The 16,664-nt window shown below is 44.1% G+C and overlaps 1 protein-coding gene across 2 annotated transcripts in view; it reads right to left on the bottom strand.

Annotated features, from left to right (window-relative positions):
* MAL (mal, T cell differentiation protein) overlaps positions 1-16,664 on the bottom strand; it is a 187,749-nt gene that overhangs the window by 98,592 nt on the left and 72,493 nt on the right. Inside the window, exon 1 of one of the 2 annotated variants that reach the window (XM_029594335.1) lies at positions 6,065-6,268. The exons of the other annotated variant lie outside the window; for it this stretch is intronic. Coding sequence (XP_029450195.1) covers positions 6,065-6,175 — 111 coding nt within the window. The 5' untranslated portion in view covers positions 6,176-6,268. Of the gene's footprint in view, positions 1-6,064; positions 6,269-16,664 lie in introns of those variants that run through there. 2 annotated transcript variants of the gene reach the window in all.

The following is a 16,664-nucleotide window of genomic DNA, read 5'->3' as shown; positions in this document are numbered from 1 at the left end:
GTCAGGAGTGAGGGTCAGGCAGCTCCCCCCTGTCTGTGAAGCCAGCCTCTCACTAGTAATGCAGGGAGGGAGCTGTCTCAGACTTCACCATCCTCCCCCCCCCCCCTCACCCACACACCATTCACTAGCTGGGACATGGGGGAAGTCAGGAGTGAGGGTCAGGCAGCTCCCCCCTGTCTGTGAAGCCAGCCTCTCACTAGTAATGCAGGGAGGGAGCTGACTCAGACTTCACCATCCTCCCCCCCCCCCCTCACCCACACACCATTCACTAGCTGGGACATGGGGGAAGTCAGGAGTGAGGGTCAGGCAGCTCCCCCCTGTCTGTGAAGCCAGCCTCTCACTAGTAATGCAGGGAGGGAGCTGTCTCAGACTTCACCATCCTCCCCCCCCCCCCTCACCCACACACCATTCACTAGCTGGGACATGGGGGAAGTCAGGAGTGAGGGTCATCATCTCCCCCTTGTCTGTGAAGCCAGCCTCTCACTAGTAATGCAGGGAGGGAGCTGTCTCAGACTTCACCATCCTCCCCCCCCCCCTCACCCACACACCATTCACTAGCTGGGACATGGGGGAAGTCAGGAGTGAGGATCAGGCAGCTCCCCCCTGTCTGTGAAGCCAGCCTCTCACTAGTAATGCAGGGAGGGAGCTGTCTCAGACTTCACCATCCTCCCCCCCCCCTCACCCACACACCATTCACTGGCTGGGACATGGGGGAAGTCAGGAGTGAGGGTCAGGCAGCTCCCCCCTGTCTGTGAAGCCAGCCTCTCACTAGTAATGCAGGGAGGGAGCTGTCTCAGACTTCACCATCCCCCCCCCCCCCCCCTCACCCACACACCATTCACTAGCTGGGACATGGGGGAAGTCAGGAGTGAGAGTCATCATCTCCCCCTTGTCTGTGAAGCCAGCCTCTCACTAGTAATGCAGGGAGGGAGCTGTCTCAGACTTCACCATCCTCCCCCCCCCCCTCACCCACACACCATTCACTAGCTGGGACATGGGGGAAGTCAGGAGTGAGGATCAGGCAGCTCCCCCCTGTCTGTGAAGCCAGCCTCTCACTAGTAATGCAGGGAGGGAGCTGTCTCAGACTTCACCATCCTAGGGCACAAGTTCTAGTCATATTGACTGATCACATTACTTTTTTTTGTCAACTACCAACAGTTTCCATTTCCCATCCCCCCAACCATCACCTCAGTTGGAACCTTGGTAACATCAATAGATAAGAGGGCAGCCAGCCAATAGGAATACATATTCATTCCTAACTGACCTTTACTGACCTGGAAAGTGTCAATTTGTATCATTTTCTGTTAGTGCGCACTAAAGGGAGTTAGTGTGCACTAACACGATTTAACAATTTTTAACGATAAATCGTTAGAATTTCTATTGTATTGTGTTCTATAACGATTTAAGATGATATTAAAAATATCGGACGATAATTTTAATCGTTAAAAAACGATTCACATCCCTACTGGCCGCTGTTACTTAATTCAATCACTCACTGCCTAGTTATACTTGTTTGAAGGCAGGTTTGCTACATAGGCACCGAGTTTGTTTTATCCAGGGTTTTGTGTTACTTCACAAAAGAGATTATTTTTTTTTTTAACTTAAAAAAGTGATGAGGCACAACGATCGCGATTTCCAACTTATTCAACATAGCTATGTTGAATACGTCAAACCTAAATAAACACTTAAACCCCCCACCCTCCTGACCCCCCCAAGACTTACCAAAACTCCCTGGTGGTCCAGCGGGGAGTCAGGAAGCCATTCCTGTATTCCTTTGCGAGGAGCACGAGACGTCGGCGTCACGTCGGAGTGACGCGGACGTCATGTGATTCACCGCGCCTCCGCTCCGGGACCCCCGTTGGACCCAACCGGAACTTTTGGCCAGCTTGGGGGGGTCAGGAGGCCCCCCCAAGCTGGCCAAAAGTTCCGGTTTGTCAAACACCTTCTGAAAATCCAAATACACTACATACCGGTTCACCTTTATCCACATGTTTATTAACCCCTTCAAAATAATGAAGCAGATTTGTTAGGAAAAACTTCCCTTGGGTAAATCCATGTTGTGACTGTGTTCCATTAAATCATGACTTTCTATATGCTCTATGATTTTGATCTTTAGAATAGTTTCCACTATTTTTCTCGGCAGTGAAGTCAGGCTCACTGGTCTATAGTTACCCGCATCGCCCCTGGAGCCTTTTTTAAATATTGGGGTTACATTGGCCACCCTCCAAGTACAATGGATGATTTTAATGATAGGTTACAAATTTTAACTAATAGATCAGAAATTTCATTTTTTAGTTCCTTCAGTACCCTAGTATGCATACCATCCAGTCCAGGTGATTTGCAACTCTTTAGTTTGACAATCTGGCCTACTACATCTTCCAGGTTCACAGTGATTTGATTCAGTTCGTGTGACTCATCACCCTTGAAAACCATTTCCGGAACTGGTATCTCCCCAACATCCTCATTAGAAAATACAGAAGCAAAGAATTAATTTAGTCTTTCTGCAATGGCCTTTAACCCCTCGGTCATCTAATGGTCCAACCGACTACCTCACAGGTTTCTTGCTTCGGATATATTTTAAAAAGCTTTTATTATGAGTTTTTGCCTCTATGGCCAACTTCATTTCAAATTCTCTCTTCGCCTGTCTTATCAATATTTTACACTTAACTTGACATTGCTTATGTTTTATCCTATTTTCTTCAAATGGATCCTTCTTCCAATTTTTGAAGGATTTCTTTTGGCTAAAATAGCCTCTTTCACCTCATCTTTTAACCATGATGGTAATCGTTTTGCCTTCCTTCCACCTTTCTTAAAGCGTGGAATATTTCTGGACTGCACCTCTAGGATTGCATTTTTAAACAATGTCTATGCCTGTTGAACACCTTTAACCTTTGCAGCACCACCTTTTCCGTTTTTCTAACTATTTTCCTCATTTTTGTGCTGTCTGTTGCTGCTCTCCGGCTTCTCCCACCTACAGTAAGGTGGCCAACTGCCCGGTTTTCGACCAGACTACCTGGTTTTGCAGCCTGTTATATTGTCCAGTTACAAACGGTAACTGGACACTGTAAAATCCAGTCAAGCAAAGGGTGAAGATGATGGAAGCACTGGATGCGCTGCGAATGGAGCCCATCCCGTTCGCGGCTCAAGATGATGGAGGTGCCGGGTGCAACATGAATGGAGCTCATCCCGTTCGCGGCTCAAGATGATGAAAGTGCCGGGTGCGCCGCGAATGGAACCCATCCTGTTCGCGGCTCAAGACGATGGAGGTTCTGGGTGCGCCACGAATGGAGCCCATCCTGTTCATGGCTCAAGATGATGGAAGTGCCGGGTGCGCTGCGATTGGAGCCCATCCCTTTCGTGGCTCAACATGATGGAGGTGCCGGGTGCGCCATGAATGGAGCCCCTCCCATTCGCAGCTGAAGACGAGGGAGGCCTTGGGTGCTCTGCGAACAGAATGCTGTGAAGTGGAAGGAGACCCCAGTGGCTCTGCCCTGTTCAATCTAGTGCCTAGAATCCCTCTGCTTCCTATTCCAGCCTCTCCCAGGCAGCATTCAAGGAAAAGGAACTTGGGTGAGCCTGGAGCAGATGAAGCACAATGTAAACAAACAAACCCAAAAAAAAAAAAAAAAAAAAAGCCCCCCTGCTCCCTAATTCATCCCCTCCCTTTCTCTTGTTCTCCCATTTTTCTTCTGCCTGCAGGGAACAGAAAGGGCAGGGGAGGTGAAGGAGAGGGTGTGTATGAGAAACTGGAGTGGATAGCAGAACAAAGAATTTAGTTTTTGCCGGAATGTTCCTATCTACAATTTTGTGATACCTTATTCGGTACTTGATGAGGGTTTGTGTTGTTCTGGATGTGAGACCAAGGTGAAGGATTCTGAGAGCAAGTAGGTTGTATGTAGTATTTCTAGCAGTCAAGCCGCTCACAGCTGAAGACAAGGAAGGCACCGGTAGGCTCAGCCGAGGAGCAGTAAGCAGCTAATGACCTGGACGCGGCCTGTGAGTGTATATATGTGTGCACCGAATGACAGGCACAGTGACAGGAGTGTCACTGCCTGTAGAGTTGCGTTTCCAGTTCAGTTCTTGTCATATGTTTTTATTTATACTATGGTCTCTTTATTCTGTTTTTGACAAGTGTCTGACACTGCATGTGTGACTGAGGTGAGGTAGCTATCATGTAGCTTCTGTGTAGGAATCTATTGCAACTTGGTTTGTTCTTTTTCCATAATAGGAAGTGTATTGGTGTTTTAGGGTCTGGTGTAATATTTGTAGTGTTGCCTTTTTATGAGTAAGTTTGTTACTGTTTGAGTGCTGGCTGTTGAGGAATCTGTAACAGATTTCAATTAATAAAATTTTTTATTTGCATTAAGAAGCTTTTGTAAATTGCAGTTTGTTCAGTGTCATTTTCTCTCACAATATAACAGTTAAAGTAGGAAAAAAACACTGTTCATCCTGTTTTTGTTTAGTAAGTTTACCATTTTGTAATAGTAATTTAATTTATTCATGACTTTCTCAGGGCCAACCCCACAAACAATGCATGTTACAATAGGCCTGATCCCATGAGATCAAGGTGGATGAGCTGAAATGTATGCACATTAATGCAAATGAGGGGGAACAAACACGCCTCCTTGTGATTCCTCCCCCCTCCCCCCCACTCCAGAGTACTCAAGTGTCCAGTTGTGGTCTGTGGTAAAGTTGGCCACCCTAACCTACAGCAACTTCTTCCATTTACAGCAGCTCATTCTTTCTTCTGAGCAGAATGAGCCAATGAATCTTTGGAGGTGGGAAAAGCCGCAGGACGCTGAGAAGCATTTCCTTCCAGCCCTACAACTCCAGTTCTGCCAGTGCCATGCTGGGCTCCATTTTAAAACAGGTTATTAGAGCCCAGGGCAAGTGGACCTTCTGTGCTGCATGGAGGAAAGACAGCTGTGCCACAACTATCAAAGGGTAGGTAATCAATTTTTCAGAGGGGGGGAGTGCAGAGGGGCATTGACCCACCCCTGCCCCTACCCCATAGCAATGCTTGTGCCGAGTATAGAAGAAAACAAGAGAAAGTTCATTAAAAAAAAGAAGCGACGAATCATGGCAAAAAAAAATGTAATGAGAGTAAAGAAAAACACAATAACTTATTTACTGAACCTAAAAACTGCTTGCATTATTGCTCAAACAGGTTAAAACCAGACTGTCAGTCTACTAACAGAAAGGTACGAGCTATTGTTAACGAGAACCCTACCAGTCAAATAGCAGCTGCAGCACCCAATGGAGCTCTGCACATGAAAGTGCAGAGCTCCAATATTAATCACTGACAGATTAATATTGGATAGAAAAGGATTACAGTGCAATTAATCTAAAACATCATGCGTAAACAGAACAGAAACTAGAAATATATGCACACCAAGATCGACCAAATTGCTTTTCATATCCATCGCATACATGCAATAATAGTGTACTGGTATTTTGTATGGCACAAAAAAAAATAACCAAAAGGCTTTTTCTCAAATATCTTGTTGCTGAATGCAATAGCAATCTCTAGCACCCTTCCCCTTACTCACCCGTATTTTGTTTCCCTGTGTGTTATGTGAAAGTGTATTGGTAGATCTATTTACCAAAATACTGCAGAAAGACAGGACCCCAATCTGGAAACATTCAATTTACTATCATTTCTAAAACGTACTGTCAGCATGCATAACTTTATACAGAAGGAAGATGCAGAACAACACCCAAGAGTTATAGATTGTACAAAATCGACATGCTTTATTAAATGAAAAAAATGAGAGCTATAAGTCATAAGTTTCGATTTAAAAAGAAAGGCACATTTTCAGACTTTTTAAGCTAATATTGAGAAAAGTGGGCAATGCTGTCTTGCTGCTTCTGGTTCTGAGATACTATAGACTCGCAGGAATTAGATTTGTCTGCACTGTATAAGAGCGCACTGATACTGCTTCTCTAAAACGTTAAAAATAAAACCAGCAAGTCTCTGCAGCCCTAACCTACAGTCCAATTGCTCTGTTAGTTTTATATCTAGCAATACACTGTTACAATGAATGAGGGATACTACCATACTCACAAAGTCGGTTATCATGAGAACATCGGGAAAGCTTGTGAATACATTCAGCCCAGATGGCAACGCACTAACATCTCCATAAACATTTTCTGGGTTTGCACCGCTGGTTGCCATGATAAGTTCTCTAGCTTTTGGTTAATGAGAATTCTCCTGTACACCTCCTAAGGGGCCCCCTTGCTGGAATGGTTGCGCAAGAAAAAGCAGGTAGCTCAATCAACGCCTCTGTACAACAGGTGGAGCTAAGAGACTTGTTCTATGTGATTATCCCCCACCTCGTTTGTAACCTGAGCTGGCCATGGAATGTTCATCTACTCTGGCAAAGCATTAGAAACTTTTCTAATAGCATCATGCAAAAAGACATAGAGTTGCGGAGAAATATTACTGTGTTTAACAGTAGAATGCTTTGCCATTGTTTATTGATCTCTTGCAACACATTTACCAATCAAAATTTAATAAAACTGTTTCTTATGATTTTGCCAGCCTAATCACCTGGTGGCACAAAAGAAGTGGGCTATTTATATCAGCTTTTCAAATATTAGGTTATTTTTAAAATGCCTATTTAGGAAGCTTTAATTTATTATTGGTGCACTTTTATTCCACAGAAATCCAGTAAAATGTCCAGTGCAGATTCCAAGGCATTCATAAAAATAACAAATGCATCACGATACCAACAAATATAAAATTATAGATAAAATCCATCAACACGAAATCAACAAGTTTTGAGTTCCATAAAAGTAGAGGTCAAAGTTTTGCTTAAATACAAAACGTGCTCCAGATTTATTGCTGAAAGTATCCCAATATTTTCAAAAGTAAAAATGCAGACAAAATTACAGCAGTTCTTGAACTCAAGCAAAATTTGAATACATCTGCCCAGACCAGTGTTTCCGAACCTTGTCTTGGAGGCACACCTATCCAAACAGGTTTTCAGGATTGCTACAATGAATATGCATGAGATAGATCTGCATACAATGGAGACCCAGAGTACGCAAATTTCTCTCATGCATATTCATTATGGATATCCTGAAAATCCGACTGGTTAGGTGTGTGACTTCAAGAGAGGGTTGGGAAACACTGGCCAAGAATGCAAGCACTGTCGTCCTGGAGTATAGGAAGGACTAATAAGGTTCTTTAATTGCATGGAATTTCCACTGGAGCACAGGAAAGCAACAAGAAAAAATAGTTTGTGACTTTCTTCTTAACAGTTTAAAGTAGATTCATCTGGCATAGAGAGTACACATAGACAGAATCTAAACATGATTTTGAATAGGATAGTGGTTTCCAAACTTATTTTCAGGATATCCACAACGAATATGCATGAGATAAATGTGTATGCAATGCCTCTATAGCATGCAGATTTTAGTCCATGCATATTCGTTGTGGATATGCTGAAAAGATGGCTGGCTGAGGGTCACCCAGGACAGGTTTGGGAACCTCTGGAATAGGGTATTCACCTGAGGCTAATCCAGACCTGGATTTATCCCAGTGCATCCCTGAAGATCTAGTCTAGTGCTGCCTTTTTTCTTTTGGACCGATGAACCTGTAAAATAATAACTGCTATTCTTGTTAGAGGTGGTGTTCACTCTAGTTCCAGCTTTACAAACGGGCGCTCTCCCGGCGCGCACACAGGCCACTCTCCTGTGCGCGTGATTTAGTATTCAAATGAGGGCCCACGGTAAAAAGAGGCGCTAGGGACACTAGCGCGACCCTAGCGCCTCTTTTATGACAGGAGTGGCGGCTGTCAGCGAGTTTGAATTTTTTTTTTTAATTATTTTTAACTTTTGGGACCTCTGACTTAATATCGCCATGATATTAAGTTGGAGGGTGTACAGAAAAGCAATTTTTACTGCTTTTCTGTACACTTTCCTGGTGCCTTTGGGTAGGCGCTAATTTCTGAAAGTAAAATGTGCGGCTTGGCTGCACATTTTACTTTCTGTATCGCGCGGGAATAACTAATAGGGCCATCAACATGCATTTGCATGTTGCGGGCGCTATTAGTTTCGGGGGGGGGGTGGGGTTGGACGCGCGTTTTCGATGCGCTATTACTCCTTACTGAATAAGGGGTAAAGCTAGCGCGTCCAAACGCGGGTTAACAGTGCGCTCCGCCGGAGCACACTGTACTGTATCGGCCTGTTAGTTATTTTATTTTCCCCTCCCCCACACGTTTTGCTTATTTAACTTATTTAAAAAGCGAGCAACTTTCTTTTACCTCTTTATTTTGTTCAGTCTCCCAGTTTCTTCAGCTACTGTAGCTGGGACTGACATACAAAACCCCAGCTGCAGTAGCAGGCACCTGCTCTCCCATCCCTTGAGCAGAACAGGGTCATAGAGAGTGCAGGTTTTTTTTTTTGTGAGTTTTACTTTCACAGTTTATTTTTTGTAACTCACTTCCCTGAGTATTGTCTGCTGTAGTTTTAATTGATTTATTTGGAGCACAACACACTTTTGTTCAGCATTTTGTATTAATTAAAACATATATTCTTTTCAAATTAAGGCCACTGTTGGAAACAGGATGCTGGGCTTGATGGACCCTTGGTCTGACCCAGTATGGCATTTTCTTATGTTCTTATGTTCTTATGTCCCCATTCCCCATTGTCTACACCATTTAGAACAGAAGTAGGCAATTCTAGTCTTGGAGTGCCACAAACAGGTCTGGCTTCCAGGATATTTCAGGAATATGCATGGACTATATTTGCATGCACTGTTTCCATTGTATGCAAATTTATCTCATGCATGTTCATCATGGATGTCCTGGAAAACAGAAGCAGAGTTGCCTACACCTGATTTAAAAGAATGAAAGGCTGGGCAATAGGAATGAAACACTCTTAGGCAGGATCCAACAGAGCTAGGGGCAAGAAAGAGAGTAGAGCACCAGTTATATTTTACTCAAAACCTAAATATTACCAAGCTTTTAGCTCAGGGCTTCCCAAACCTGTCCTGTTGGCCTCATAGCCAGTCAGTTTTTAGGATATGCACAATGAATATGCATGAGATAAATTTGTATGTACTATAGAAAAATTCCTGGAGTCTCTAGGTGAACCCAGAGAGTTCTCAGATTATTGTCAAGGTCTCAGCTTCTAACCCCTTTCCTGTCATTACACTTACCTCCACTGCTGCCAAGATACCACCTATAAAATCAGCTGTCTCTGGTACAGCTTCTGGCAGCTCTGCTAGCTGGAAAACAAGGCAAAATTAGCCAGAACTGAGTGAAGGGACCCCTCTCCAGTCAGAGATGCCCCTGGCCCCAACTATGGATAAACTCAGGAGCACGGGTTCAGGTGCACAGCCATGGGGGAAAGGCCTTGAGCCACAAACCTAAGAAAGAACTATCCTCCCCTCATAGCTGAAACCCTATGCCTATAACCTTAGCAGATTATGGGCCTCATTTACCAATATCGCATTGGTAACACATTAAGGGGCGTGTCCCATGCAAATGATGCTTTTTTCATGCAGTGGAGAAACATCGCGTGCGGCGATGTTTTCGCAATTTGCGACATATCTTCGCGGTGCGCGTTAAAACCAACCAAAGAATCATCGCACTGCACGAACAGCCTATGTCCGCTCTTAGGTCTCACAGAGAGAGAGAGAGAGAGAGAGAGAGAGAGAGAGAGAGAGCCTTGCTATATATCCTACTCCCTAGACAGGTATTTGTATCCCCATGGTAGGCAATGGTAGGCATTGCTTGTTGTTGCCCAGGTAGAGTGTCCATCAAGCTAGGTTGAGAGAACATTGCCCAAATCTCTTCTTGGAGTGAGTTTCCTCACTCCGAAGGTCATCAAATCTTCACAAGAGACCACTGTTCTGTTCGTACGTCTCATGTTGAATGTGAAAGTGGCCCCCAACCCCCTATGCTCACTCATACCTAATCCCCACCTCGAGTTACTAGGTGGGCCTACCATGGGGATACAAATACCTGTCTAGGGCGTAGAATATATAGCAAGGCACTCTCTCTCTCTCTCTCTCTCTCTCTCTCTCTCTCTCTCTCTCTCTCTCTCTCTCTCAAATCAGCCATTTGGAATTGTTGTGGACTGCGATAACTGAATAACACATTTGCAAATTGCGTTAACGGCTGTCAAAGACAATAATCATCATATCCATGATATTTCCAGTTCCTAGTAACTTGTGGTCTGGCCCTTTAGTAGAGACAGTAGATCCATTGTGGCATATACAATGCTTGCTGGTAGCAGAGCACACTAATAACATCTGGTCAAAGCATGTGTTAAATTTTTGGCTTTTGCAAATGGACACTTAATAGTGGGTGGAAGAAAGCATGCCATGCTATTTATTTACCATGCACATGCTAAACCTGCAGTTACATAGTATGTCTCTTCATTTGTATGCATGTACACACTAATTCAATGTGCATGTTAAGATCATAAGAAATGCCTTGCTGGGTCCATCAAGCTCAGCATCCTGTCTCTGAAAGTAGCCAGTCCAAATCACCTGTAAAATTCCATAAGAAAGTGCTTTTCATGTTGCTCTCCCCAAGAATTAAAAGGTGAGAAACAAAAGTCTATATGGCTAATAATTATTTATGGCCATCTTACTAATGGGGTCATTTACTAATGTGTATTAACACATGGCAACCAACGTAAACCCACAGATAATTTGCAGAATGTGAAATTTTGTGCATTATCTCTAACAAAAAAAGCCTGGTGCAATGCAGGTATGTTAGTGACCTGATTTGCATGTTAATATATGTAAATATGCTCATTACTATGCAAATCAACGATTGTGGATTGCGTTAAAGTTGGGAAACTGCATTATTTGATTTGTTAACTACAGGACCTAAGATGTAGTTAACTTATCCCTAGAAGAATGCTAATGCACATTCTGTTGCTCACAGGGTCTTGAGCTGGATGGCCCCAGAATCCCCCAGCCCACTGGGGGTCTAGTGGAAACCCTTCTGCCAACCTCTTACTCTGCACTCTCAAGTGTCAAAACCTTTAAAAAAGATGTACATTGCCCCGGCTCCTATGGGCTTATGCCCTGATGGCCACATTTCTCACTCTATATCTCACTCTAAAAAGACACCACTAAGACAGAAGGCTGTAGGGGGCACTCTTGCCACCACTGGATCACCAGGGCTATCAAGTAAGTTTGCAAGGATACTGGGGAATTGGAGAAGGAGTATAGAACTTCATTATTAGGCTTGGGGCCAGAGGTAATTTAAAATTGGTTAAGAACATAAGAAAATGCCATACTGGGTCAGACCAAGGGTCGATCAAGCCCAGCATCCTGTTTCCAACAGTGGCCAATCCAGGCCATAAGAACCTGGCAAGTACCCAAAAACTAAGTCTATTCCATGTAACCATTGCTAATGGCAGTGGCTATTCTCTAAGTGAACTTAATAGCAGGTAATGGACTTCTCCTCCAAGAACTTATCCAATCCTTTTTTAAACACAGCTATACTAACTGCACTAACCACATCCTCTGGCAACAAATTCCAGAGTTTAATTGTGCGTTGAGTAAAAAAGAACTTTCTCTGATTAGTTTTAAATGTGCCCCATGCTAACTTCATGGAGTGCCCCCTAGTCTTTCTACTATCCGAAAGAGTAAATAACCGATTCACATCTACCCGTTCTAGACCTCTCATGATTTTAAACACCTCTATCATATCCCCCCTCAGTCGTCTCTTCTCCAAGCTGAAAAGTCCTAACCTCTTTAGTCTTTCCTCATAGGGGAGTTGTTCCATTCCCCTTATCATTTTGGTAGCCCTTCTCTGTACCTTCTCCATCGCAATTATATTTTTTTTGAGATGCGGCGACCAGAATTGTATACAGTATTCAAGGTGCGGTCTCACCATGGAGCGATACAGAGGCTTTATGACATTTTCCGTTTTATTCACCATTCCTTTTCTAATAATTCCCAACATTCTGTTTGCTTTTTTGACTGCTGCAGCACACTGTACCGACGATTTCAATGTGTTATCCACTATGACACCTAGATCTCTTTCTTGGGTTGTAGCACCTAATATGGAACCCAACATTGTGTAATTATAGCATGGGTTATTTTTCCCTATATGCATCACCTTGCACTTATCCACATTAAATTTCATCTGCCATCTGGATGCCCAATTTTCCAGTCTCACAAGGTCTTCCTGCAATTTATCACAATCTGCTTGTGATTTAACTACTCTGAACAATTTTGTGTCATCTGCAAATTTGATTATCTCACTCGTCGTATTTCTTTCCAGATCATTTATAAATATATTGAACAGTAAGGGTCCCAATACAGATCCCTGAGGCACTCCACTGTCCATTCCCTTCCTCTGAGAAAATTGCCCATTTAATCCTACTCTCTGTTTCCTGTCTTTTAGCCAGTTTGCAATCCACGAAAGGACATCGCCACCTATTCCATGACTTTTTACTTTTCCTAGAAGCCTCTCATGAGGAACTTTGTCAAATGCCTTCTGAAAATCCAAGTATACTATATCTACCGGTTCACCTTTATCCACATGTTTATTAACTCCTTCAAAAAAGTGAAGCAGATTTGTGAGGCAAGACTTGCCCTGGGTAAAGCCATGCTGACTTTGTTCCATTAAACCATGTCTTTCTATATGTTCTGTGATTTTGATGTTTAGAACACTTTCCACTAGGGATGTGAATCGTGTCCTCGATCGTCTTAACGATCGATTTCGGCTGGGAGGGGGAGGGAATCGTATTGTTGCCGTTTGGGGGGGTAAAATATCGTGAAAAATCGTTAAAAATCGTTAAAAATCGAAAAATCGAAAAATCGAAAAACCGGCACATTAAAACCCCCTAAAACCCACCCCCGACCCTTTAAATTAAATCCCCCACCCTCCCGAACCCCCCCCCCAAATAACTTAAATAACCTGCGGGTCCAGCGGCGGTCCGGAACGGCAGCGGTCCGGAACGGGCTCCTGCTCCTGAATCTTGTCGTCTTCAGCCGGCGCCATTTTCCAAAATGGCGCCGAAAAATGGCGGCGGCCATAGACGAAAAAGATTGGACGGCAGGAGGTCCTTCCGGACCCCCGCTGGATTTTTGGCAAGTCTCGTGGGGGTCAGGAGGCCCCCCACAAGCTGGCCAAAAGTTCCTGGAGGTCCAGCGGGGGTCAGGGAGCGATTTCCCGCCGCAAATCGTTTTCGTACGGAAAATGGCGCCGGCAGGAGATCGACTGCAGGAGGTCGTTCAGCGAGGCGCCGGAACCCTCGCTGAACGACCTCCTGCAGTCGATCTCCTGCCGGCGCCATTTTCCGTACGAAAACGATTCGCGGCGGGAAATCGCTCCCTGACCCCCGCTGGACCTCCAGGAACTTTTGGCCAGCTTGTGGGGGGCCTCCTGACCCCCACGAGACTTGCCAAAAGTCCAGCGGGGGTCCGGAAGGACCTCCTGCCGTCCAATCTTTTTCGTCTATGGCCGCCGCCATTTTTCGGCGCCATTTTGGAAAATGGCGCCGGCTGAAGACGACAAGATTCAGGAGCAGGAGCCCGTTCCGGACCGCTGCCGTTCCGGACTGCCGCTGGACCCGCAGGTTATTTAAGTTATTGGGGGGGGGGTTCGGGAGGGTGGGGGATTTAATTTAAAGGGTTGGGGGTGGGTTTTAGGGGGTTTTAGTGTGCCGGCTCACGATTCTAACGATTTATAACGATAAATCGTTAGAATCTGTATTGTATTGTGTTCCATAACGGTTTAAGACGATATTAAAATTATCGGACGATAATTTTAATCGTCCTAAAACGATTCACATCCCTACTTTCCACTATTTTTCCTGGCACTGAAGTCAGGCTAACCGGTCTGTAGTTTCCCGGATTGCCCCTGGAGCCCTTTTTAAATATTGGGGTTACATTTGCTATCCTCCAGTCTTCAGGTACAATGGATGATTTTAATGATAAGTTACAAATTTTTACTAATAGGTCTGAAATTTCATTTTTTAGTTCCTTCAGAACTCTGGGGTGTATACCATCCGGTCCAGGTGATTTACTACTCTTCAGTTTGTCAATCAGGCCTACCACATCTTCTAGGTTCACCGTGATTTGATTCAGTCCATCTGAATCATTACCCATGAAAACCTTCTCCATTACGGGTACCTCCCCAACATCCTCTTCAGTAAACACAGAAGCAAAGAAATCATTTAATCTTTCTGCGATGGCCTTATCTTCTCTAAGTGCCCCTTTAACCCCTCGATCATCTAACGGTCCAACTGACTCCCTCACAGGCTTTCTGCTTCGGATATATTTTAAAAAGTTTTTACTGTGAGTTTTTGCCTCTACAGCCAACTTCTTTTCAAATTCTCTCTTAGCCTGTCTTATCAATGTCTTACATTTAACTTGCCAATGTTTATGCTTTATCCTATTTTCTTCTGTTGGCTCCTTCTTCCAATTTTTGAATGAAGATCTTTTGGCTAAAATAGCTTCTTTCACCTCCCCTTTTAACCATGCCTGTAATCGTTTTGCCTTCTTTCCACCTTAAAGGTTTCATCCATTACCTGCTACCGGTATTAATTAAGTTGACTTAGAAAATAGCCACTGCTAGTACAAGCATCAGTAATATGGGATAGACTTAGTTTTGGGTACTTGCCAGGTACTTGTGATTTGGATTGGCCACTGTTGGAAACAGGATGCTGGGCTTGATGGACCCTTGGTCTGACTCAGTATGGCAATTTCTTATGTTCTTATCATTTTAGGGTGCAGAAGGTGGATTGAGCAAGGTCCCTCCCAGTTCAGGCTAGGGAGATGCTGAGATTGGATAGCCCCTTTAAAAGATGGCAGCCGCGGGATATGGGGCTGCCATCGCATGTTGCTGCAGCTGGGATTGCACAGAAAAATACCCAATGATTTACTAACCTGTGGCATTCGATAACATAGATTAGTAAACACCACGGTATTTTTCCCTGCCTTAAAATACATTGCTTAAGAAATCTGCCCCTTAGCATGTTATTTTTAGCATGTGCTAAGCCACCTTAATGTGCACACTAGGCCTCAAAGTAACAGCCTATAGGGCCTATGAGAAGATTGTCTTCTTCCTACATACTCTGACCATAAGAACATAAGATATGCCATACTCGGTCAGACCGAGGGTCCATCAAGCCCAGTATCCTGTTTCCAACATAGCCAATCCAAATCACAAGTACCCGGCAAGTACCCAAACATTAGATTATAAGCTACTATTGCTTATTATTTACTATCATAGCAGTTTATGGATTTATTCTCTGACTTATCCAAACCTTTTTTAAACCCAGCTACACTAACTGCTGTAACCACATCCTCTGGCAATGAATTCCAGAGCTTAACTATATACTTACACTTTCATGATAGAGAAGACTATTTGTGAAAACTGAGTCTGTAGAGGCCTCCAGAAAGAGGGTGGTGCATGCTAATATGCCAACTTATGATAGTAAAGTAGCAAATGATGGCAGATAACAACCAATTTGATCATCGGCAGGCTAATGCAGAAACTTGAGCATTAAAACTGTGCACTGCAATTCAGTGCACAGTTTCCTAATGCACAGGCTACAATTTTTTTTTTTTAAACTCCGATGCAGTAAGTTTATGATATGCTAATGCATCAGGAGTTAAATAAAGCTGGCTGCATATAAAATGTGCATTTGGCACAGGCCAAATGCACATTTTAACTCAGGAAGGTAAGGGGCGTCCTGACAGGCAGATCATACAGTGGCAGCCACTGCCACTTAGCCAGATAAGTACTGACTTATCTGACTATCTGGAGAGGTTTGCCGCTGTCACTTAGCTGGATAAGTAGGCACTTATCCTCAAAGTGTTTGACATTTTTTTCATTTTTTTACTCTTTTACTGGTTTTTAAGTGCCAGCACAATAGCGCTGGAATCCTAACTCTATATCTGACACTGGAGTTAAGCTTCCAGCGCTAAGAAAATGCCAGTCAGGCCAACGCTCTGCTCTGTATCAGGGATTAATAATATTAAGCTAAGGAACTCATATAACATTTCTTTCTTTTGACAATCTTCCTCTGTGCAAATCCCATTTTTTTTCTTTTATCTTATCTTTACCCCTTTGATTCTGGCCTCTACTTTATATAAGGACCCATAAGATTCACGGGCGGCTCTATAATGAGGCTTTTTCAGGCAGCAGAATTTTGAGGCGGCAAAAAATACCTCTCTCAGAACACCACTGTGGTGTCCACCTCACCCTGCCTGCTCTTGCTGTAGCTGCCAACCCTGGCCAGTGGCGACAGAAAAGAGGAGGGTCGATGCCACCGCTGCCGGAGGCCAGGCCGGCAGTGGGGAGGAGGGACGATGACGGCGGAGACCAGGCCGGCGGCAGGGAGGAGGGAGAAGGACGCCGCTGCCGGAGGCCAGGCCAGTGGCATGGAGGAGGGATGTGTGTGGGGTGAGTGAGGGGGCGGGGTGAGAGAGCACCATCTCGACCCTTGCCTCAGGTGGCAGATTGCGTTGAGCCGCCCCTGATAAGATTCCTTACTAAGAAACATATTCCCTTTATAAAGGACGTGTGAAGCGTAAGAAGATGGTATGATATGACCTATTTGCTAAAGAATCCCCAAGGAGGTTGCTATAATAGATCATTCTTGTTTTTATTTATTTTATTTATTTGCAGTTTTTATATACCGTCATTTGTTTAGTAACCTCACATTGTTGTGAGAATAGA

This window comes from Rhinatrema bivittatum, chromosome 3, assembly GCF_901001135.1.
Source record: "Rhinatrema bivittatum chromosome 3, aRhiBiv1.1, whole genome shotgun sequence".
Taxonomy (NCBI): domain Eukaryota; kingdom Metazoa; phylum Chordata; class Amphibia; order Gymnophiona; family Rhinatrematidae; genus Rhinatrema; species Rhinatrema bivittatum.
This window is presented reverse-complemented; position numbering and strand designations above follow the sequence as displayed.